Source organism: Xyrauchen texanus, chromosome 19, assembly GCF_025860055.1.
Source record: "Xyrauchen texanus isolate HMW12.3.18 chromosome 19, RBS_HiC_50CHRs, whole genome shotgun sequence".
NCBI lineage: Eukaryota > Metazoa > Chordata > Actinopteri > Cypriniformes > Catostomidae > Xyrauchen > Xyrauchen texanus.
The window spans coordinates 24,822,588-24,848,712 of NC_068294.1; the positions used below are offsets into that span (position 1 = coordinate 24,822,588).

General features: G+C 36.9%; 1 protein-coding gene and 1 pseudogene across 3 annotated transcripts; one reads left to right on the forward strand and one right to left on the reverse strand.

Annotated features, from left to right (window-relative positions):
• On the forward strand, positions 1-3,941 carry LOC127660219 (39S ribosomal protein L18, mitochondrial-like; annotated as a pseudogene).
• A 1,358-nt stretch (positions 3,942-5,299) lies between these two features.
• LOC127660057 (protein phosphatase Slingshot homolog 3-like) lies at positions 5,300-25,517 on the reverse strand. Of its 3 annotated transcripts, none has more exons than XM_052150120.1 (16): positions 25,329-25,517; positions 24,016-24,115; positions 22,786-22,823; positions 22,497-22,680; positions 20,223-20,338; positions 19,752-19,820; positions 18,925-18,990; positions 18,369-18,645; positions 14,039-14,167; positions 13,908-13,954; positions 13,673-13,819; positions 13,185-13,385; positions 12,260-12,434; positions 11,296-11,391; positions 7,521-7,616; positions 5,300-7,402 (listed from the first exon to the last, which is right to left on the reverse strand). In XM_052150120.1, exons 2-16 carry the CDS (start codon positions 24,061-24,063, stop codon positions 7,253-7,255), a joined length of 1,839 nt encoding a protein of 612 aa, XP_052006080.1. In that variant the 5' UTR covers positions 24,064-24,115; positions 25,329-25,517; the 3' UTR covers positions 5,300-7,252. The 3 variants fall into 3 exon arrangements, with proteins under 3 accessions (XP_052006080.1, XP_052006078.1, XP_052006079.1); XM_052150118.1 differs by having other exon boundaries at positions 20,220-20,338; XM_052150119.1 differs by lacking the exon at positions 25,329-25,517 and adding an exon at positions 25,166-25,320 and having other exon boundaries at positions 20,220-20,338.
• Between the last annotated feature and the right edge of the window lie 608 nt (positions 25,518-26,125).

Below are 26,125 nucleotides of genomic sequence, written 5' to 3' on the forward strand. Positions count from 1 at the left end.
ACGACCGCGCACTGTAGAGTGGTGAACCGTTTTAAATAATACACCAAAAGTGATGATATCTCTATATGTGCAGAAATCCTAAAATAGATTTGTCGCCAGATTTTGAGGCGTTTTTAAAGCTTATGAATGGCTTTGTTTAGTGATGTTTGCCGTAGTGTTCGTGCGCTGCTAGTTCAATGTCAGAGATCAACAGCATCTGTGTGGATTCATTGCAGTCATGTAAGTACATGCTATAAAACTTTATTCATTTACTTATGCATGCACGTATTTGATTCATTACAGGTGACAGAAATACATTTGTAACTTAAATTAGCCTTCTGGGTTTGCTAAGACGAGCATTCGGCAACTTGTCTATTGACTTATTTATCAACATCACGGTTACCAAATGAATGCATACTGTAAACTAAAGTGTATCTTCTAGGCCCTGCTGTATAGCCACAATTTATTGTTTTCACATTTTGCTTTCACTATTTGAATTGGTCATGATTTGTGAGGAGCTGGGTTGATCCATCTCTTTAATTAAGACCACATAATTAAGATATTCAGTGTATATTCTCTGACCTCTTGTTATCTAATACACATTTCACACATTTAAGTTTAAATAAATATTCAGGGCCGATTTTACAACTTTTCTTTTGCCTTGACAATGTGATGTCAACAAACCATAAAATCACTATATAAAAGATGATTTAAACAACTTTTCATTTAAAATAATACATGAGTTTTAACAGAATGAATGCAAGTGTAGGCTATTTATAAACGTATACGCTTCACATTTCTGCCTTTAAACCCATTCACTTCTATTGTAAATGAATAGATCACTGTAACCTCGATTTTTGTTTTTTTAAAGGAGGGATGAGTCAAAATATTTTTTTGTGGTAATAAGCATTTTGCCACAAATGGTGTAGATTAAACTTAACTTGTATGGAACCCGGAATTTTCTTTAAGGTGAGACTGCAGATTTAAAAATCCCTGAAACAAGGGGATTTCAAATAGCAGCAACACATTGGGCAGAAAATAAGTAGGAAACTCTGATCTAGTGTCGGATGATGTTTAAATTCAAGACTACATGTAGTAATCACCTACAAAGAATATAAAATATTACCATTTCTAAGTTAGCTATCAGATCAAAAAGTATCCAGAATAAAAGCATACGGTCTTAACTTAAAGCTGAAGTACAGGTGAAACTCGAAAAATTAGAATATCGTGCAAAAGTTCATTAATTTCAGTAATTCAACTTAAAAGGTGAAACTAATATATTATATAGACTCATTACAAGCAAAGTAAGATATTTCAAGCCTTTATTTGATATAATTTAGATGATTATGGCTTACAGCTTATGAAAACCCCAAATTCAGAATCTCATAAAATTAGAATATTGTGAAAAGGTTCAGTATTGTAGGCTCAAAGTGTCATACTCTAATCAGCTAAACACCTGCAAAGGGTTCCTGAGCCTTTAAATGGTCTCTCAGTCTGGTTCAGTTGAATACACAATCATGGGGAAGACTGCTGGCCTGACAGTTGTGCAGAAAACCATCATTGACACCCTCCACAAGGAGCGAAAGCCTCAAAAGGTAATTGCAAAAGAAGTTGGATGTTCTCAAAGTGCTGTATCAAAGCACATTAATAGAAAGTTAAGTGGAAGGGAAAAGTGTGGAAGAAAAAGGTGCACAAAAAAGGGATGACCGTAGCCTGGAGAGGATTGTCAGGAAAAGGCCATTCAAATGTGTGGGGGAGCTTCACAAGGAGTGGACTGAGGCTGGAGTTACTGCATCAAGAGCCACCACACACAGACGGGTCCTGGACATGGGCTTCAAATGTCAAACGTCTTACCTGGGCTAAAGAAAAAAATAACTGGTCTGTTGCTCAGTGGTCCAAAGTCCTCTTTTCTGATGAGAGCAAATTTTGCATCTCATTTGGAAACCAAGGTCCCAGAGTCTGGAGGAAGAATGGAGAGGCACACAATCCAAGATGCTTGAAGTCCAGTGTGAAGTTTCCACAGTCTGTGTTGGTTTGGGGAGCCATGTCATCGGCTGGTGTTGGTCCACTGTGCTTTATTAAGTCCAGAGTCAACGCAGCCGTCTACCGGGACATTTTAGAGCACTTCATGCTTCCTTCAGCAGACAAGCTTTATGGAGATGCTGACTTCATTTTCCAGCAGGACTTGGCACCTGCCCACACTGCCAAAAGTACCAAAACCTGGTTCAATGACCATGGTATTACTGTGCTTGATTGGCCAGAAAACTCGCCTGACCTGAACCCCATAGAGAATCTATGGGGCATTGCCAAGAGAAAGATGAGAGACATGAGACCAAACAATGCAGAAGAGCTGAAGGCCGCTATTGAGGCATCTTGGTCTTCCATAACATCTCAGCATTGCCACAGGCTGATAGCATCCATGCCACGCCGCATTGAGGCAGTAATTAATGCAAAATGGGCCCAAACCAAGTACTGAGTACATATGCATGATTATACTTTTCAGAGGGCCGACATTTCTGTATTTAAAATCCTTTTTTTTTATTGATTTCATGTAATATTCTAATTTTCTGAGATTCTGAATTTGGGGTTTTCATAAGCTGTAAGCCATAATCATCAAAATTATATCAAATAAAGGCTTGAAATATCTTAATTTGCTTGTAATGAGTCTATATAATATATTAGTTTCACCATTTAAGTTGAATTACTGAAATTAATGAACTTTTGCACGATATTCTAATTTTTCGAGTTTCACCTGTATGTAACTTTTCAGTGTTAAAATATTTTCTTCTATCCCAGCTTAATATGAAGAAACAACTATAAGTAAGCCATTCATTGGTTCATTAAAAAAAACAATGTTTTTTTGCCCAACAATGTTTTTCAACCAATGGCATTAGTTGGGGGGGAGGGGGGGGGGCTATCTGTTGTGAAAACATTGTTTATTTTTGCAATTCCATTCGGTGGCACTAGTATTGTAGAAATAACATACTTCAGTTTAAAAGTCGAGTCTGCTCCACTCTAAATCAGAAGTGATTTGTATACTGAGCAAATGCAACACAACATCACAGGGCTGAAACCTCTCAAGGGATCTGTAGGTTTAATTAGAACATGATGTTCATTTTGATTGTCTCTTCCCAGCAGCTCAGAAATACAGTCGGACAGCACCTGAGCCAGACCCGGTGGTTAGTGATAATGAAGACATCAATAAAACATTTGTCAACCGAAACCGTAGGAACTTGGAACAGATGGCCCTTGCAGTAAAGGATCGAGGCTGTGTGGCCCTCTAGACAGTATTATTATAGGTTTGTGTGCATTTCTAGTGTATCAAAATATTGAACATGTTTGAAATCATTAAAAATCCTGTAGGGTTATAAATGGATTAGAAGCATGAACAAATGATGAACTTGTAAACGCTGAAGGACTCATGCATTTAACACTGCAACTGGAGTTATGTAATATTGTCTGCAGATAAATTGCAGATAATATAGGGCCGAATTATATCTGTATGTCATCCACAGTAAATAGTACTCTTGGTTCTATAACCTCACTTTCCTCAGGTTTGTGTTCAGTCGATCGCAGCAACATGTCACAGCTGAGGTGTTCTCAAATGACTCGATTGTTCCTGTACTCTCTTGCTTCACAAAGGAGTGGGCTTTGAAGCAAGAACTGGGCTCCACGCGGTCAGTTGCATCTTGCCAGGCCGTAGATGAGGTGCTTGCCCAGCTGTGTCGTGAAGCAGGCGTCACAAGAGTTTTTTATTGAGAGGTACCGTGGAAATTTTCGCTCCAATGCAGTAAGTTATTGTATTAAATTACGCTTTTTACATTCTAATACATTGAGGTACTGTTAATGGCGTAAATGCTTGAACTAATAATTTTTTTCCCCCACTATAGAATCAGACATTCTGGACAGCAATGAAAAAGGGTGGTGTTGCACTTTGTGAACCAAGACGAAAATGTCTTTAAATTTTGCAAACATTTTTTACTACTACTGTCTTAAAATGTGACATTTTGTCTGTAAATATAACTATGTTTTTACATTCAAACCGTGTGGTCATTGAGTCCATTATGGATTAATGATTCCTAGCACAGAAGATATTACATTTTTATGCATTTTATCTTCGTATTGCCAGCAGGGCTAGACTGGGAAGATAAATCGGCCCGGATTTTACATGTCAACTGGCCCAAAACTTGTTGACATTTCTGCATATTGCGACAGCTCATTTTAGCTTAACACGGCCCCTTCGGCATACAAGGAAATGCCCTGTATGCCAGATTACCAGTCCAGCCCTGATTGCCAGTTTGGATTATATTTCGTATGTATGTGTGTGTGTGTGTGTGTGTGTGTGTGTGTGTGTGTGTGTGTGTGTGTGTGTGTGTGTGTGTGTGTGTGTGCGTGTGTGTATTTACTACCGGTCAACATTTTGAAACATTTATTCTTTATTATAAATTTTTTTCTCCACATTGTAGAATAATAGTAAAGTCATCAAAACTATGGAATAACATAAATGGAACTATGGGAATTATGTTGTGACTGAAGATGCTAAAATATAACACAGTTTTGATTTATTTTGGATTTTGTTTAAAGTAGTCACCCTTTGCCTAGAATTTATAGACATGTACTCTTGACATTTTCTCAACCAACTTCTTGAGGTTTCACCCTGGGACGTTTTTAAACCGTATTGAAGGAGTTCCCCTCTATGTTGGGCACTTATTGGCTGCTTTTCTTTATTTGGTCCAAGTCATCAATTTCAAAATTTTATTTTATTTTTTTATAACATTTTAGTTTTATAATTAAATAAATGAATGTGATGGCACAATTATATTTTTGTCTACAAAACGAATTTCAAACATTTAATCATATGCCTTCAGATCAAAAGATTTTTAAGATATTGAGAAAAATTTCAGGCAAGTGTTTCAAAACTTTTGACCGGTAGTGTGTGTGTGTGTGTGTGTGTGTGTGTGTGTATATATATATATACTGAGACTTTATTAGGAACACTATCAAGGCATTTCTGTTCACAGATCTGCCACTCACTTTATGTTTTTGGCACCATTCTGAGTAAACTCTAGAGACTGTTGTGTGTGGAATTCCCAGATCAACAGCTACAGAAATATTCATGGAAAAAAACATACCTAGCTATGGTTATATCCAGCAGTATCTGTAAAACGCCAGTTTAAGTATCATTTTACAGTAGCATTATTAGTAATAGAAGTAACATATGGACACTTCTCTGTCAATGGTTCACCGGACAATACCTTTCTTAACCAAACTATTGTGAAAGCAAAATCTGTGCATGAATTAGACATATCTCAAATTACCCATTGTAAATTATTTTTTTATTTTTATAGCACAGACAACCTTGTATATCAAATTAAAAAGATACATTTTCAGATCATAAATAGAAAAAAAAAAAGCAATAGCAACTTTGATATGTATCACCATCTGAGACCAACAATGGAAGTTTGGGTAAAATCAGAACAAAACATATCACGGTTACTTCAGTTGATAAGGCGTGGCACATTGTACGTTTGACACATAAAGAAAATCAGCACTTTGCAGGCCGTGGGCTCCATCAGTCATTACCACTAATACACATATGTAAGATTAATTTGTTCATGTGGGAAGTAACTGCAAGCCAGTGGTGCATCGATTCTAAGAACATTCCACAACATAACTTTGGTTTTACAACAATGGCACTTTGTGCGAGAACAGTATAAACATTTCAACAAATGTGTTTTACAGCAGATACAGATATTCATTGTACATATATTAAGGAAACGTGCTTTACAAAGACAAGCTCACATACAGTACAAAGAGCATGCATACAGTCCAATACTTAAATAGGACATCATGCACAGGTGCTGATGAGAAAACAAATCGACTACTCATATAACTAAGGACACATGTAGGAGTTATTTGTGTTAGAACTGCAAGTATATTAAAACCAACAAATTATGTAGTTATTCTGGTCCACCTATCTAAATCAAAGGCACTGAAGCAATAGAAGTGTGGCATGCAGAATGATTAAATAAGACGGCAGAGACTGATTACAGTAAGTCACATATCAACTGTGGCATGTTTTTAAGAAAATTCTCTGGTTTTATCTCCTGAATTTTGTGCAGGTTCAATATATATTACATTTTAGACCACATCTGTCTAATTTAAAAAATATGTGTAAGTAGCTCCAAGTTTGGAGCTCAAGGTTCAATCCTTGATTGCTTTCTCTAAAAACACTTTACCATCCAGCAAGCTCTAAATAGACAGCATAAAGCTTCACATTCATGAAGAGGAAACAGCTATAAAGATGAATAGATTATTGCATAGGAAACCTAAAATGAGTGAGCTCACTAGGATTGGGGAGATCACACTTATGTATTTATTGAAAATGACACAAAACAATAATTCCGTAAGAGAGAGCAATCTTTTGTGTTTCAAGTAGAATGACATGAGAGATAACAGCCAAGGAAATGTCTTAAACACTAATAATACCATACTGAAATCTGTGAAATAAACTTTTTTAATTTTATGGCTCAGCATGAAGGTGCAAAGGATACAGAGAAAGGCACAAGGTGACATTTAAAAAGGTAACAACAAAATTGCTGCCCTAAATAAAACAGTTCATATATTACAGTAATACTCACTTTAAAAGGGGTGGCTGAAGTAAACCAGCTATTGTAGTTATTTTTCAATAATCCAACTGCAACTGACCAGTTTATGAGTTTTGGGGTAGATGGACAGGTGATGGAAAATATATGATATATATATATATATTTTTAGTTTTCTCCATGTGAATTAACCTAAAAGACTTGATTTAAGGAATTATTTTCCCTCATTTTTATTGTCAAGTCAAGTGTTTTTTGTGCTATGACTCTTGGACTGATACAATCAGAAGAATGAGGTTTGTGTGCAAATTTGTCCTATATTTTAGTATCCCTATTTTTGTTTCTTTTCCTCATCCTCCATTTTCCTTAACACAACCCTTTCTTAAAGAGATAATTCACTAAAAAGTTGAATATTCTGTCATCATGTACTCACCCTCATGCTGTTCCAACCCTGTATGACCTTTTTTCTGTTGAACACAAAAGGAGATGTTAGGCAGAATCCCAGTCTCAGTCACCATTCACTTTCAATGTATGGAAACGAAGTGAAGCGAACAGTAAAACAGTGCCCAATATCTTCATTTGCATTCCCCAGAAGAAAGAAAGTCATATGGGTTCGGAGCAACATTCACCCAAAACATCAGATTTTTGGGTGAACTATCCCTTTAAGAGCTTCACAGACCCATTTCATCAGGTTTTTTGTTCTGTGCCTGTCTGCTACTTGGATCAGGTGAAACATCTACATGTGCTTTTTGATGTGTCAGTTCCCTTCGTCTGTGGCTCCGCCTTCGCTGTGCAGGAGAATGCCTCTGACCGAAAGGGATCTAAACAACAGGAATACTTCAGTTATACATATGGGACGTTTGCATGTATGTTCACTTAGTTTTACCAGTGGAAAAAATACATCTATCTTACATTATATCCAGACTCTCTTTCTCTCACCTCTTTATCGATTCCTCTGTCCTCATCATCAAGCTGTATAGACTGCATAAGAGAAAACAGATCCATCCTACCACTTCTGCTGGGGCTTGAAGACACCTAGGAGAGAGGGTTTTAGAAGTTAAAAACCTAACCCAAGTCAATATTTATTTTACACAAACATTATTTACAAAGTAACAAGAGTTGCATGAAACATATGAAACGCCTTTAAAATGGACTGTCCAGCAGGTCAAGAGAGACTTTGCTTGTCTTGTATGCTTTAAAGGAATAAAACTGAAAATTCTGTAATTTGCTCACCCTCAAGCCATCCCAGTTGTATACAACTTTTTTTCTTCTGCAGAACACAAATTAGGGATGGCCTGATACCGATACTGGCATCGGGGATCGGGCCGATACTGTCCTCATGTACTCATACTCATAAAAAAGTGCCGATACCACGTACATTTTGCGACACGAAACTGGCCGCCGCGAGTGCTTTGTCGAGGTGAACTGAGCCATAGGAAAGTATAATGTTGGCGGTTTGGGCTCATTTCAAGATAAGGGATAATGACAACAGCAAGGCAGACTGTAAGTTATGTTCAGCTAAGGTGTCGAGAGGAGGGAAAGAAAGTACATCGTTTAACACCAGCAACCTAATTAAACATCTGAAGACGCATCATAGCGCTGAATACACACAGTTTAGAAAAGCTAAAGCAACTCAGCAGCCAACATTAACACAGGTTTTACAGAAGCGCGAGAAGATGTCCAGAGATAATCCACGGGCACTAAAAATAACAGAGGGAATTGCATACTTTATTGCACTTGATGACCAGCCATTGTCGGCTGTTGAAAATATAGGATTTCGACATCTTCTTGGCATACTAGAGCCGCGATATGAAATTCCCAGTCGCCATTACATTACAGACGCTATGCTACCGAAAGTGTTTCATGAGGTAAAAAAGCACGTCAGTGGCCTGTTGCGTGACGTTTCGGCCTTCAGTTTTACAACTGATATTTGGTCAAGCAGGGTCTGCCCAATGACTCTGCTCAGTTTAACTGTGCAGTGGACTGATGACGACTTTACTCTTCGCCAAACCACCTTACAAGCAAAGCCGTTCCGGGGCTCGCACACCAGCCGAGCCATAGCAGGTGCGTTCGATGGGATGCTTCAGACCAGGTGCGTTCGATGGGATGCTTCAGACCTGGTGCATTCCGAAAACCTCTGTCCACGTTGTGCTACGAGACAACGCTAAAAATATGATTAAGGGCATGAATGATGCTGGACTCCCCAGCCTACCTTGTGCCGCTCACACTCTCGAGCTGGTGGTCCACGAGGGCATTTTATCACAGAGAAGTGTTGCTGATGCATTGGCTATCGGACGCAAAATCGTTGGCCATTTCAATCATTCTCCTCTAGTCTACTCCTGCCTCGAAGACATTCAGTTAGAGATCGGTCAGCCTGCAAAACGACTACAGCAGGACGTACAGACCCGCTGGAATAGTACATTTTACATGATCCAGTCCCTGATTGAGCAGAAACGGGCTCTCGGAATTTTTGTGTCCGAATATGAACTCCCTGATAATCTCACGGCTCACCAGTGGGCACTGCTGGAGAAGATTGTGACTGTTCTGGGTCCGTTTGAGGAGTTAACACGAAAAGTTAGCTCTTCTGATGCTAGTGCAGCAGATGTGATTCCTGCTGTCACTGTACTGCAGAGATTTCTGTCTAGAGAGACCGACGATGACCATGACATCAAAACTATGAAACGGACCTTAGCTGCAGCTGTCAGGAGGCGATTTTCTGATGTGGAAGAACAACCCCTCTACAGCATCGCTACTCTACTCGACCCCAGGTAGGTCTGTGTGTGTGTGTGTGTGTCTGTGTGTTTGCATTAGTTAGCGAGTTGAAAAGTAAATTTTAGTTTTTCATTTAATAAATTATTTGATTAGGCTATGTTATTTTAATAGCCAAAGTGGTATCATATATTCAGGCAAACATACCTATTGTCAGATAAGATAATTTTTTTTCTCCCTCTGTTATAGGTATAAAAATCTTTTTTTCTCTAACACCAACACTTCTGCAAATGCCAAGGAGATGCTGATGCGTGAGCTGTTGAGGTCGTCTGGAGAAGAGAAGGATCATGACCTGCACGGACCTCCTGCCAGAAAATCACGCAGGGACCAGGCAAGCAGCAGCCTGGACAGTTTATTTGATGAAATAGCAGATGAGCAAGCACCAGTCTTGCTAAACAGAGCTCAAGTAGGTTCTACTGCACAATTAGAGACATACCTAGGGGAGCCCACAATTTCTCGAGAAGACAAACCACTACAATACTGGGCAGTTTACGAAGTGTGGTTCCCTACTCTGGCCAAAATGGCACCCAGATACCTCTCAGCACCATGCAGTAGTGTTGACAGTGAAAGGCTGTTCAGCTCAGTGTCACATATTGTGAATGAAAGCAGAAACAGAATCACAGCTGATCATGCAGAGATGATTTTGTTCATCAAAAAGAACCTGCCTTTCATTCTCGCAAAAAGTACCTAAGCTAGTTCAGATCACATTGCTGACTGAAATGTTTGTTTAATTGAAACCTGGGAACGGTCACATGTGCCAAATAGTTTAATTGTTGTTTAATTTAAATATGTAAATGTTTAATTGAGACTACGCAACAGTTACATTGAAATTTTGTTAAATTGAAAGCTGGAGACGGTGTCAAATAGTTTCATTGATATATTGTTGAGTTGACGGTGTTGACTGTACAATACGTTTTATTGATATTTTGTCAGTTGTGAAGACAGTGCCAGTGTTGAGGCTTTTTGTTTTTTTGTTTACAATTAATATATATAATTTATTTTTGATTTGAAATAAATTGCCTACATTTATTATTTTACTCATTATTTTTTATTTTTAGACTTGTTAAAACAAGCAGAGAAGAAAATAAAAACAGTCTTCTAACCTGTGTTCTAAAATAGTCTTCTGTCTTCTTTTCTGGGAGCCTATAGTTACTTTTGCAGTAGAAATATCGGTATCGGTACTCGGTATCGGCAAGAACACAAATGTAAATACTCATACTCGTATCGGTTTGAAAAAAATGGTATCGGGCCATCCTTAACACAAACAAAGATTTTTAAAAGAATATCTCAGGCCCATACAATGCAAGTGAATGGTGACCAAAACTTTGAAGCTCCAAAAAGCAAATAAAGGCTGCAAAAATTAATCCATAAAACTCCAGTGGTTTAATCCATGTCTCCTGAAATGATCCAATCAGTTTTGGGTGAGAACAGTCCAAAATATAACTCCTTTTTCACTGTACATCTTGACATCAGCAGTCTCCTTGGCAATCATGATTTCAAGCTCGTTTACACTTCCTAGCGCAATCAAGCACTCTGTGAATGCGTCAAGCACTAGGAATTGTTACAAGCTTGAAATCATTATCGTGCCAAGAGACTGCAATGGCAAGATGTACAGTGAAAAAAAGTTTTTCTGTTCTCACCCAAAACCGATTGGATCGCTGCAGAAGACATATATTAAACCACTGGAGTCTTATGGGTTAATTTTATTCTGCTTTTATGTGCTTTTTAGAGCTACAAAGTTTTGTTCAACATTCATTTGCATTGTTTGGACCTACAGAGCTGAGACATTCTTCTAAAAATCTGTATTTGTGATCAGCAAAAGAAAGAAAGTCATACACATCTGTGAAGGCATGAGGGTGAGTATATGATGAGATAATTGTTGGGTGAACTATCCCTTTAACATGAGTTTGATGAATTCAAATAGTTGGTGTCTGACTGGTCTAACCTTATCACTATCTTGTACAGTAATAAGTGGGTTTGTTGTGGCCGTCTCTAACACAGGCATGTCAGGAACACTCTCATCCAGCTGCTCATCAAAGACCTGTGTGAATGAGAAAGACAGGAATAAATAACGAACATTTTCAACAGTATAAGGGAGATTAGGGCCAGTTGATAGAACTGCCATGTGCCCTATTAGGCCAGTGCAGCATTGTCATTACGTCTCACATTCATTGATCATGTACATGTGAGTTTATGAATTGCAAACTTAAACATTTGGATTGCTGTGATGTATTGAAATACATTTTTAAATTCTGCTGATTTAAATATGACACCAAGATAAATGAATCTTGCTGGCTAACTTAGACAATGTTTTGTTGAAATTGTGAGACTGAGTTGTGATAGTCTTGGAATAATCACTTAGAATGGATTGAATATTATAAACAAATTAGCAATGTTTTGCATTAAATGTGATTGTTTTCATCAAGTTGTTTATTCATTTATAGCTCACATGGATTTTCATTAAAAGTACATAACTTCTAGCTTTTAAAATTTACATTTTATTTAGCAATGCATTTTTATGTGCCAGATTTATTTATTTTGTATTTATATATTTATACTGTATGTAATCTGCAAGTACAAATCTGAATTACTGTACTAACTGGGTCAGCACTAAATAAATCTAAATCAGCACTAAATCTTTTGTTCTCTCTTTAATTCTTTTTTTTTTTTTTTGTTCATGCATGATTTCTTGTAAAGCTGCTTTGAAATTATGTGTGTTGTGTAAAGTGCTATACAAATAAAAATGTCTTGACTGTCTGGTAGACATTATACAAAGTTATAATAATAATAGTTTAGTAAAACAGCATTGATGGTAAAACACTTTTACTTTTGGTCAAGCTTATTTAGAAACTAAAGAGACTCTGAAAATGCATCAACTGTGAGGAGTGTTATATGAAGTATTCTCTTACATCCGTTTCCTCCTCCTCCTCACTGCTTTCTTCTTCTTCTGGGCTTTCCAATTCTTCCTCCTCTTCTTCCTCTTTCTGTTCATGCCTGCTTTCTGTGGCTGGTGTGTTATGAACAGATGGCTGACGGACGTCTGGTTTGGACTTCCTCCTCCAGAGGGCACTGTGGCGCTGTTTACTGAAAGAAACGTAGAAGACCACTCACAAAACTCTTGCTATGTTTGGAATGCAATTCTAGCATATTACACTATAAACTCTTGACTATTTTTAAAATAGCATGTGAAAGAATAAACATAAACATTTCGGTAACACTTTACAATAAGGTTACATTTGTTAACAACATTAGTTAACATGAACTAACAATGAATGGTATTTTTAGCAACTAGCATTAACAACGATTAATAAATGCTGTAAAAATAAATTGTTCATTATTAGTACATGATGCCTCATGCATTATGGAACCTTATTGTAAAGTGCTACTAACATTTCAAACAATAGTATGCTACATGGCTGGTGTTGCTAGTGCCATGCTCTACCAGTTGAACAATAGGAACACTGTATGTTATTGTTAAGGTCATGGGTTTGATTCTCAGAGAATACAAATATGGGCAAAATACATACATGAAATCCACTGTACATTGCTTTGGATAAATGTGTTTTCCAAACACATAAATGTACACTGTTGTCACTGTTGTGCAACTTTTAGTGAGTGGTGTCTATTTATCATCACAGAAATATATATATAATATTGTGTGCCATTCTGAATGTATATTCAATAACTTTATAGGGAGGCTTTAATAGATATAATGTATGGCAGTGGCTGTTTGAGATGGGTGTGAGTTTCAGTTTCTGTGCCCTTGTGTACATACATGGCTGACTAACAATAATTTGACTTGAACTGCCATTGAGACAAGGTGGAAAGTGTTACCTGGCATTAAGGATTCCGCTATAAGTTTGCAGCTGTTTGAGGAACCCTTCGTTTGGCTGCACTATAGGCCGTCGTTCTCTGACGTAGTTTAGAGCATGATCTAAAGTCCAGCCCTGCTGCTTCATCACAAATGCGATTACTGTAGAGGCAGAACGAGAGACGCCCATCTTACAATGCACGAGTACGGCCTGTCCACGCTTCCTGTATTATTGTCGGTACAAAACAAATTTATAAATAAATAACAATGATAAAACATAAAACATGAGCATTAGACAGTTATGTTGAAAAGGGTAAAAACTTAATTAAATGTAGGCCTCACAGCAGACATTCTCTAAATTACTACTTTATAGGAGAATAAGAATTTCATACCGTCTGTTCGTCTATGTGTAAACTGATGCCTTTACAGACAATTGTTTAAGATAGGTAAGTCTGCAAACAGAAAAACTGGATGCATGCCATTTATGAAACTAGGTGAAGAAAACGAGCACCTTGCTTCATCGATGAACGTGTAAGTGCTGTTCCAGTGTGCGAGTAGGTCTGTCGACTCCACATCGTAAACTCTAATATTCATATAGGTGAAGGATTGTGGGAAAAAGTTGTCAATCTCCATGGTAACATTCAGGATGTAGCCCACACTATCAAAAAATTAAAATAATAAAATTATTTTATAACCGTCTGCGGCAGAATAGATTTGTTTAATAGGATAAAAATAAATGTATGTACTTGTTCTTTTGCAGTTCTTCAAAGTTGGCAGCATTCCATTCTGAACCCTTTGAAAAAAAAAAAAACGTAAATTACTCTTTAGTTTTCGAATAGTATAGTGGATGAAATAGTACACAAATGCCACCACTCACCAAGTAAAGGTAGTCCAAGATTCTGGAGGGTTTGTCCATCTGAGCCATTGTGACCATCATTTCATTGTCAATGTATTCTTTGTAGTCTTTCATGTCTATGCCTATTCTGGCCTCCATTGCTGTTCGAACCTACAAACATGGATACACATTTCTCTAGTCCTAAATTACACATTTATACTTTACTCAATGTATTCCTCACATGAGCTGCATTTATAATAATCTAAAATTTGAAACAATATTTGTATCAATTGAAACGCGAAATATCCCATGAATATCTTTATTTGACATTTACGTTCTTAGCAGACACTTTTTGCAAAAGACATTTACGAAAAAACAAATACAACCAACATGAATGGAATGAATGCCACTAAAATACTGCCTGAATGCCATTATACCATATACGTGCATACCATGAAGATTCTCTGAATAAGATAACAAGCCCAGGCATATTGCATTCTAGAGTAGGTGTCTTCAAAAGGTGTGTCTTGAGTCTTCTGTTGAATAACCGTAAAGGTGCCATAATAAGAAGATTATTTCCCTTGCTCTTTTGAAACTAGACTTCAGTCTACTATGTAGACATACTCCGATGTTCACTACACAAATCTACCTCTTCAACCCAGCCCACATGATAACTCTACGTCTACCAAGGTCCCAAATAATTTCCGCCTAGCTTTAACAGTTTGTGTGGCATTATTCTGCACAATATTAATACTGTCTTTGCAGTTATTATTGAGGGATGGTGCAGTACAGCATCACTCATTTCACATATAAAAGATGTTAGGAAATCATTACAGAGTTCATTGGTATATCATTAGCATGTTTTAAAGGGATAATTCACCCCCAAAAAATGAATGCTGTAATAATTAGCTGTTCACATATGACTTTGTGTCTTCAGTATAGCACAAAAGGAGATGTAAGGCAATATATTAGTCTCAGTCACTAGTCACTTTTATTATATAGAAACAAGATGCAATTAAAGTGAATAGTGACTGTGGCTAACATTCTAAATGTATGACAAATGATTAAATGAGTAAATGACAAAATGTAAAAATTGGTGAACTATCACTTAAAAGGAACAGCGGCAAAACAGACGGTTTAACACTTAGATGCATACCTCGGGTCTTAAATGACACAGGACCTCATTTCATCCCTGTATGTTTTGGAGTTATGCCCACAACTCTTTAATATTCCTTAACCATTATCTTCTGAATAGTGTAAATGGCAATATTACAAAAAATTTAATGTGTATAAATACTTAATTACCAAAAGTGTATAGGGTCATTAAAGACCCTAGATATGTAAGTGTCAGGGTTTATGAATCCAGGTTTTTTTTTTTTCACTTTCTAAGTCCTACTTTTATGAGGATTTCTTATCTATCTATAAGTTTACTATCACAGGATGTCTATTTTTGTTTATTACAAGACAAATTAGTACAATATTCAAACAAATGACTGTTTCACATTGATTTTCTGTGTGACAATGTTGAATTTTCATTATTCCATATGTGTGTACACACGTATTATACATGCTATTTCTTACTTAAGATGTGTCAGTGAATTACATGACTTAGTTTTGACTTTGCTATTTGATTAAGAAACAACATGGAAGTAAACTGTAGCAAGTGTAAAACATGAGAGTATGATTTGCCTATTGAAAGTTGGGTGTAATACTGAAATTATGTAAGTTATGTATCTATTTAGACTCAAAAAGCACCTGAGAAAATACATATGTGTAGCTTATGTTATGTGTACATTATGTGTTATGTATAGCTCAATATGTGTTTGACAGTCAGTTGCATCTCATGAAATTTAAGTGTTGAATTAATGAATCCTGTTCTATATTTGTTGCAAAACATCAAAATATAACAGAATATATTCTATTCTATTATTTTAACATTTTCTTGAAATTTTTAAAAATTATTTGACACAATCTTGGTATTTTGTGGATTATTTGAGATAGATATATGTGCCGGGTCTCTAAAGACCTGAGTAAATAATAATGTTTTGTGAAACACCCGTGCATTTAAGGGTTAAATCAAAGTGTCAGAGAAAAGGACAAAAATGCAAGTCATGTAAAACTAAATTACAAGAAACTTCATCAAACATTATCAGGGTTGCTGCAGAGTTTTTAAAACCAAATTTAAGACGTTTTAAGACCTTTTCAAGACCAAAACAAATGAAATTAATACTGTAACCAAAATAAACCAACACAATCTCAAAATAAATCATGTATCATGGTCTCTTACTTAAACAGGCAGGGGCACATATTCAACATGGCCTTAACATTGTTTATCAGTAAAACAGGGTAGGCAATATGCAAGTTTAAAATACTCTAGACATGTTTTCCACATTTATATCATATTAAAATTGGTGTATGTATCATTATATAAACAAATACAAATTACAGGTCGATCAATATTGGATTGTGCTGATTCTATAATGTGTTGAAAGAGAGCCAGTTAGTCTGCAAATAGTTATTTTTTTAATTGGTAGCCAATATTAAATGTTCTTAGTCATTTTATCCTGTGATGGGGAGGGCCAGACAGAGGCTACAAGAGTCCACATTTTATTAAATTCTAGATGCACTATGGAACTTTTAACTTCAAAGAGACTTTTAAGTTTGAAATACACCAGGGACTCTTATTTTGAAATGCTTGCGCTTCACTGCTTCCAGCTGCTCATTCAAACAAATAAGGAACATAAAATGTGCACTCCTAAAATAATCTACAACGTATTACATTATAAACTATATAAACAATATAAAAAAAAATACAATTTGTTTTTCTCCCTTTTTCTCCCCAATTTGGAATGCCCAATTCTCAGTGCGCTCTAAGTCCTTGTGGTGGTGTAGTGACTCACCTCAATCTGGGTGGCGGAGGACAAATCTCAGTTGCCTCCGCGTCTGAGACAGTCAATCTGCACATTTTATCACGTAGCTTGTTGAGCACGTTACTGCGGAGGCACAGCGCGTGTGGAGGCTTCACGCTATTCTCCACGGCATTCACACACAACTCACCACGCGCCACACCAAGAACGAGAATCACATTATAGCGAGAACCACATTATAGCAATAACGAGGAGGTTGGATTACTTCAGCACAGATAGATTTTTTCACTTGTTTTGATTATAAAAACTCTGCCAGTACAGGAAGACAAAATACACATGCTAAAAATACATTCTCTGAAAAACCTAATTATCTTATGCATTGCTGTTTCTCTGTTTTAAGGATTTTTAGATATTTTTACAAGAAAATAATACAAAAAGTATTATCAAGAATGTGATGTGAATGTCTTACTAGAAATATTATCCTGAAATTATGATCCAACATGAATTTTCTTGATAAATATGATCTTGCCTGTTAACATGTGCTTGTAAACTGGCAAGAAATAGCATTTTAGCTTAGCGTAAAGTTGACAATTTACACAAGGTTTATTTATATTTTTCTGCTCCAAACTTACTTCAGACTTACTTCTCTATCTGCTCGTATGAATGTAACACGTCATAAGAAAGTGTTTCTCTGCTGTTCAAATGCATTTTGGATTGTATCATTTATATGAAAGGACTAAATAGTAAATGAAACAAATGACAATAAAATGCAAAGTATCTCTTTAGTAATCAAAATAATTTTTTAATGTAACTATTCTAATTGCCAACTACTTAATTTGTAACTGTACAGTTACTTATATTTTGTATTTTAAATACATAATCCCATTATGGGATTATGTATTCCATTACTCCCAAACCCTGTATATAAACAATTAAAAGTAAACATATTTAATCAACACTACATCATCTTCATCATCATCAATCTTTAGTGACCTCTTGTCAAAAATGTCTGATGTGGCCAAATGATTGCACTGTTCTGCAACAGCAGGAAACACTCGCAAGCCCCCACGTTCTTGGAAAATATACAAAACTGCCACGTTTTCACTCTGAAGGACGCAGTGCATGCATTTATTTAATTAAATGGAATTATTTTGAAGTTTGATAATCACATTAGTTCATATCACGATTCCTGCCTTTCAGCCCCCATATTTAAGGCCGCTTTAAATAAAAATTAAGAATTTTATTGTATAATTTAAGATATTTAAGACTTTTTATGACCTTACATTTTGGAAAACTGAATTTAAGACATTTTAAGGATCCGCGGGATCCCTGATTATAAGTGGACGTGGACTTAAGGGAAATTTTAAATGCTACGATGGTATACGATAAGACCTCTTTGTCAAAAAAAGAAAAGTTATTGTTTAAAAGAGACAGTATATGTGAAACATTCTGTTTATTATTGTGCCTATTTCTGACTGTCTCTCTATCTCTTTCAATCGTTTTACCTGCTTTGAGGTAATATTTTCCAGGTCCTCAGTCCTCATAATCTCCCGCAGCTGAGCTTTGATCTCCCTCTCCATTGACACCCGATTAGATGTTGAACTTCCTCCAGTGTCTGTCCTGACTGACTCCAGGCCAGTCATGGCCCCCCATTCATTAAGGCAGTGTTGGTTGGATTCCACATGCTCTCTGTAATATTGTGCCCACTCCAGCCCACAGCCAGGGATGACAGCTCCACGCACAGCCCGTTCACAGCAGCCATGAAGCGCCTGCAACACTGACCTAGTGCAGAGTGTGAATGACATACGACAGTAAGCTGTAAACATGCAGTCTGCAAACCACAAGCACAGTGTTAATGTACAAGTCACAGAGCTAATTCAGAGAATTTTTATAGATGGATTGACCAGAACCACATTAATAATGAAAATAAAATGGCAAAATAAGAAAAAGAAGAATAATCATGTGGTTTTAAGTATGTGTAATAGCTACATTGCATTTTGTCACTGGTTGAGAAAATAAGGGTGAGTTTGTTTCCTCAGCATTTCCTGCTGTAAATCTTACCACATCGTCTGAATGGACACGGGCTTGAAGATTCGTGTTGCTTCTGCAGATGTCACGCTGAAACCTCTGTAAGAGAAAGAGTGAAACAAACTGTTAAAAAGCAGAACTTTGGGGCTAAAGCTTCAACAACTTCTGGCGAATTATGCAGATACATTCATACAGATCACAATTTACTTTTGTTACTTTTTATTTATTGTATATATTTATAGGACATAACAGCACTTATTGCAGAAGACATCATCATGTTTCAAATACTGTTGAATGTTTCCTTTTTGTTTTGGTCATTCTGTGCATCTTATCACGTGGCTTGTTGAGCGTGTTACCATGGAGAATTAGTGGACGCTGTTCTCCGCGGCATCCACGCACAACTCACCACATGCCCCACCAAGAGTGAGAACCACATTATAGCGACCACAAGGATGTTAACCCAACGTGACTCTACCCACACTAGCAACCGGGCCAGTTGGTTGCTTAGAAGCCTGACTGGAGTCACTCAGCACGCCCTAGATTCAAACTTGCAACTCTAGGTGTTGTAGTCAGCGTCTTTACCTGATGAGCCACCCAGGCCCCACTGTTGACAGTTTCCCAAAGAAAAAACCTTTGTACTTGAGCTCCCTTCACTTTACATGACAAACCTCACAACCACATAAAATTAATTTCATGCAAAAGATGACTTTGATAAGAAGACTAATGTAGCAAGATTACCCCATTAAATTACTTGTACTACTATCTATTAACAACACTTATAATACAGGTATCGGCTTTCCCAGCTGTTTGTCTTATATTATTTGATTTCTGGTCAGAGAGGTTCAGTTTCATGCTCTTACCCGTCTCCATCCAGGTAAACCTGTGTGTCACTCCATATTGGCAAGACAAGGCCAATAGTGCATTCATCACTGAGGAAGAGAAAAAAAGAGAAGAAAAGAGGGAGTTAGATCTCTTGACAGGCTTTCAGAAATATTATGGAATTTGCTACAATTTCTGCTTATATTTCAAAATGAAACTATACATGGCACCAATCGAATAATACAATTACTGAAAATTCAATTAGCAAAAAAAGTAGTATTTAAAAAACACAGTCAACTTGATCTGTTTGTGTTTGTGAAATTGAGGAAATAGAGGTTGAGGTAATTAATAATTGAGGTTATCAAAAATGCTGCAATTTTATTCCTATAACTAAATTTTAAATATTTATAAATATTTATGGTATTTTACATTTCTAATGAAGATTCTGAGTGTCATTAAACTGTGTGTCTTACAGCTACTTATGATTATTTACTAATATGAAGACTTACTACCTGTTTGAGTCACGGAAGTCCATGCCAAGTAGCATACTCTCCTCTTTTTCGTTAAGGGTGCCAACTATGAGCAAATATCTCACTCTAATTGAGCTCACTGACTCCAAACGCACAGCCTGAGAGAGACAGACATTTTTAAAAAGTAGAAAGTTTAATTCAGGTTTAACCTGCATAAATGAGTCACAGTATTTAATGTCTGAGCTGGATTCATTAGAATAATTTCAAATTACAGAGAGATAATTATAATTCAAGCATAGCACGTTACTGAAAAATCGACCTAAAAAGACCCAGGCCCAGTGTTTTACATTTACATTTATGCATTTGGCACTTAACTCCTTATTACAGGGACAATCCCCCAGGAGCAACCTGGAGTTAAGTGCCTTGCTCAAGGACACAATGGTGGTGGCTGTGGGGCTTGAACCAGCATCTTTCTGATTACCAGTTATGTGCTTAGACCACTACACCACCACCACTCCACCATGTGTTCTAGCCCGAGCTGATGATGCCTTCGCAGGGCACTTCAAACAGAGCACAATCCATGTTGTAGGGTTGTTCCAAACAGAACTGCCATTAACAATTACTTGAAAAGTAAGCTGTGAATGACCGTTATCACCTTTCAGCCCTCTGAAGCTTTTACAGTGTAGGGTAATAAGGCATAGGGATGGTCACTTCTGAATAGAACACGCACACGGTAGCTGAAAACGAGTAAGGTTGCAAGAGTCTCGAGACACCTGTGTTCTGTTAAACTGTATTTGTTGCACAGTATCTAGCCTTTTTTTAGTTCAAGAACGCGATCTGTCTGAATTCATCATCAGTGAATTCACAGTTTAAGCATTCAAATGTGGATTTTTTTCCTAAATTTGACAGAAATTCAAATTCCAAATTTTTTAACCGCCTTAAAGGTACTGTAAGCGATTTTAGCCGTTCTGGAATTTCCACAAGCTGAGCCGTTGGATTAGAAATGGGCCTTTTTCCAAAACCCCACACTCCAAAGATACCAAATTAGCTTTATTGAGAAACTGAAACTGAGAAGAAGCGGTTGTCAAAAACAACAGCAGCAAAATAGCGCCATCAACCGACAACTGTTATGAACAACATGGCATGAAACTGGCATTAAGCCTCAATAATTTGCTGCCATTCCAATACTATGAGAACACGCAAAATCACAAAATGACTGACAGGCAGAAAGTGACCAGGCCCATGGACAAATTTTTGTTAACTGTTTTCAGAGCCTAGAGCTGTCACAGAGACAGGTGAGATATCTCACAACACTTATTTCATCAATATCTTTCAGGGAGTCGGACATTTCTTGCAAACCTTTGCATGACCATTTCGCTTACAGACCATTTAATAGACACAAGGACCTATAAATTTAGTAACGTATTGTGCATAGCTTCATTCATGAATAGAGTCAAAATTGGGTTTATTGTCCTTTCTCTCCTGCTTAGCAGAAGATGGAACAAACTGAAGTGTCTCCAGAAACCACACTGTGACACGTGACAGTTGTGACATATATTTCTGCAACTCTGTGTCTTAAAGACAGGCAGTAAGAGCTAACACTTCCATAAATTGGAGTAAATTAGACAATAAATACAGTGTACAGTCTGTACAAATACATAAGGTACTTATTGCACAATGACTCTTAGATTGTAAGAGTAGTAGAACTACAGTATACAGGGTTCCCACATATTTGTTTGTCCCAAAAATGACTTTTCCACTCATTTGTGATAACTCTAAAAGTTCATGACTTTTAAAAATCATTCTATAGATTTCTAATTACAAGAGCAGCAAGAGCTGACCATAAGAAGTAGAATTTAAATTCACAATAGAAATTCATATTTTATTAATTTCTATGACTTTTCCAGACCAGGGGTGGGTTCCTGTACAACTACGTAACTTACTGCTTAAACAACCACAGAATGATGCATCGTTGCAGAAATTCCTAGCTTGTCACTACTGTTTCCCTAAACTGTAATGTCACACATCCATCGTTTGAACCACATTGGTTCAACAATATAGAGCTGTCGTTAACACAACTTTGCACTGTTGTTTGCAAATGTTCGTTGGAACTATGGTTTCAGGAAACACCAAATCATTGAACTTTGTAGATACAATGAAACTTGCTATATAGGTGGCTAATGATGCTTTTGGGAAACGCACCCCTGAAAATTACTATTTTAAGATTCCCTGATATTTACAGGTCTTCCATGACTGTGGAAACCCTGAGTATAGAATGGGCAATGTAGCAAAACGTGATGTTTGGGGGATTCTAACCAGTTTGACTGTGTCCTCTGGTCGTAGTAACGAAATCATTGCGTGCAAATGTCTGCGTTGAGTATCAGAAGATTGGCCTCCATGTCTCGGACCTAGTAGAGGGTGTATGGGTTCTTCTTGCAATCCCTCCCTCTCTCTCTCATCCAGCAGGAGCACTGCCCCCTTAACCAGTGCAAAACTTTCTCTGGTGTGTGGAAATAAAAGATGAATCAGTTTCATCAGCATTTCAAGAAGTACAATATAAACAAAAATACACATGTTTGATTAAAACTGTATCAGGATCATTCACCTTTTCTGAAGTCTTCCTAGTCTTGGGATCGGTTCATCCTTGAAAACAAAATTCAGTTGATTAAATTAAGTAGATGGAATTGAAATTAATTGGAGAAAAGTAATGAAGTAATGCTAAAAATGAGTGATGGTATGATTTATGGTGAATTGATTAGACTATATGATGCATTATGCAGTCTTCATTTCATTAAAACCAGACACCAACAGATGCTGCTTGACTCCTTTGCATCATCTCACTCTGTAGGCACTAAATGTCAGTGTTACCAAAATGTTTGATTTTGCCAAATTAACCGAATACACACTTGCATCAGGCAAGGGCTCTTTAACCTTTTTTCTCACCCAACTCACTTGAGATGAGTGTTTGGGCGAAAAATAGAAAAAAGGAAACCCAGAAACACAATGACAAGGCGTTCTGACAAACATTTTGAATTACAAAGCTGTGACAGTGTGATAAGACACTGAGGAAGTTCATACTGAAGACGACTGGTTACAGACAGTGAAAGAGAAAGATTGGCTGAGACGAAGACACCAAAGAGACAGAAGGAAACCAAAGAGGCTGTTATCAGTGCTTGTATGGAATGAAACAGGAGACAGTAACATTACCTGTTATGCGACTGACGTGTCCAGACAGAGACAGGTAGAAAGAGAAGAAAGGGGGTGGAGAGGAGGGGCAATGAGGTTTTAGGTTAAAGCTCAGGTGAGACTTTACTTAAAAGTCTGTCCAAGCAGATACTAGCATGCTACATCGTATGCAAGGTTTATGGGTGAAAAGGAATCTTTTTATGTTATTTAATATATGCATAGCCTACCAAACTGCCAACAGAGATAGAGAATGATTAATGGACATGTCAAAGACCTCTCAAAAACAACTATAAATGTTATCCACTATTTTGGCTCTATTGCAGAATTCTAACAAACATCTGGGGTTTTTGGAACAGAAATGGATGCGCATTTAAAATTTGGCCTACAATAAATATGTTCACAGTGAAAATATTCCTTTAAAGTTTGGGAAGATTTTTGGTATGATATCAAGAAGGCATTCCTCCTAATTATACATAAATATATTTGTGGACAGAAAACACAAGATAGAGGTGCAGAGTAACAGGACACACACGAAAGAAGTGAGTATGTGTGGATGTGTGGAGAACTGCAACTGACACACCGAACTACCATATTATTTTTCTGCTGCATTTGTTGTATATTTTTACTAATCATACCCAATAAAACTCACCGGTGTCGTGCAAACAGATGGTGTTCTGTGCAAGGTCAGCAAAGCCATTCCACAGTCTGTTATTCCACCTTAACACCGGCAGAGAGTCTCTGCAATTGTTCTGGTTTGGATAAAGAAACAACAACATGAATTAATACAAATACAGTGCCGTGCAAAAGGTTTAGGCACTTGTGAAAAATGTTGCATAGTGAGGATGTCTTCAAAAATAATGAGATAGTTTCACTATTATAAATAGTTAAATCACTTACAAAGTCCAGTAAACATAAAAAAACACAAAAGCTAAATCAATGTTTGGCGTGACCACTTGCTTTTAAAACAGCACCAATTCTCCTAAATACACCAGGACACAGGTTCTTGGTTGTTGGCAGATCGGATGTTCCAAGCTTCTTGTAGAATTCACAGTTCTTCTATCTATTTAGGATGTCTGAATTGCTTTTCTCACTTTATGTAATCTCAGACTGACACAATGTTCAGTGGGTGGGCTTTGTGGGGACCATGCCATCTGTTGCAGGGCTTCCTGTTCTTCTATTATAATCTTTTCTATTTGCAAAAGTAATGTTTGGGAGTCTAACATTTATATATCTTATTGACACAATAAAGCTGAAGATATAAATAACCATCTTATGTGCCTAAAACTTTTGCACAGTACTGTGTGTGTGTGTGTGTGTGTGTGTGTGTGTGTGTGTGTGTGTTATTGGAGATCAACTAAACGGGTTTGGTCGGCTGTGATAGAGAAGCCCAAAGATCTGTAAATAACATCCACATGTAAATATAGCTACATTCCCAAAACATCTAACCAGCTAACTAACTAGCATTTCTTTCATCTGAACATCCATTCCAGTTTGGACAATCAAACGATTTGTTTTCGCGATGTATGTATGATATAACATATTAAAGAGCTCATCTGAACCCACACGCCCTGAAATCTCAAAATGAGAAGTCACAATGCTCGATATTTAATGTAGACGAAACTGTAATTATACCGTTGTAATGCCGTTGTGCATGTCATGTTGATACAGTCTAATTTCTCAGAGCTCAAACATTTGCTGCTTCAGGAGACTACTTGTCAGGCTTACAATCGTCTGTGCCTGTAAGACCTTTCGGTTTCGTCGCTGGCTTAAAAATCTGATGTTAAAAATATGATACATACCCAGTATATCCTGCCGATGTCTGTTCGAGTTGATGCTTTATGCTTATGTTGCTCCACATAAGGCACAGCTGTGTTTCAACCAAAAACACGTCTCGAGGATTGACATGGCCAGTTCCTTAAGACAAGCAAATGAGGGCGGACTAAAAACGGGCAGAACGCTTACCTGAATCGTAGAAACCCTTCGGAATGATGAGGATTCACTCCTTATTGAATATGCCAGGAGATGTCTAAATTATTTTAATCTCCTGACCACAATTGTCGCATTAAGTCCAAAATACATTTAAAGGGGAAGGCAGTTTTACGATTCCATGGAACCAGGAAGACTTATTCTCGGCCGAGAAAAGTAAATGTGCCCTTAAATGGACGAGGCGGATCAGGAGTTATTTGTTTATTAAAGCGACAGAGACATTATTGATTATTTCGTTAGTCGGATCGAAGGGTCCTTTTTAAAATAAAATTATGATAAAAATCCTCAACATATTTATGAAAGCATTCCCTTATAGCACACGCACATCTTTAATGCTGGGCTGTAAAAACAATAGTTTGCCTTTAGGTTATCATAACTTAAAATGTAGAGTTAGAACAACTGCTCTGGATTGATTTTGTTGAGATAACTCAATTATTCAACTTTTAGCTAAGAAACTTAGAAACACTAGTGTAGCAGCCAATAATGTAAAAACTACTGTTAATGTAATAACTGCCATAACGTAATACAGTTTCCATTCTCAATGTAATAAAGTCAATAATGTATAACTTACTTAATGTAATAACATTTCTGAACCAATAACGTAATAACGTTTTGCCCATAATGTAATAAGTTCTTACATTATTGGCTGGAATAATGCAAAAATTATTTAAAAAATTTATTACATTATGGGCAGTTATTACATTAATAGTAGTTATTACATTATTGGCTGCTACACTAGTTAGCACAAATCAAAAATATAAATCAAGAGAACT

What these genes read in the sequence shown, in the direction of transcription:
- LOC127660057 (XM_052150118.1), bottom strand. Translation starts at nt 24,063, where the DNA reads ATGGCTTTGCTGACCTTGCACAGAACACCATCTGTTTGCACGACACCG. An exon ending in AGGAGGAGGAGGAAACGGAT is followed by an intron (nt 11,392 to 12,259) that starts GTAAGAGAATAC and finishes TCATTCACACAG; the next exon opens with GTCTTTGATGAGCAGCTGGA. An exon ending in CTGTACAAGATAGTGATAAG is followed by an intron (nt 7,617 to 11,295) that starts GTTAGACCAGTC and finishes CCTCTCTCCTAG; the next exon opens with GTGTCTTCAAGCCCCAGCAG.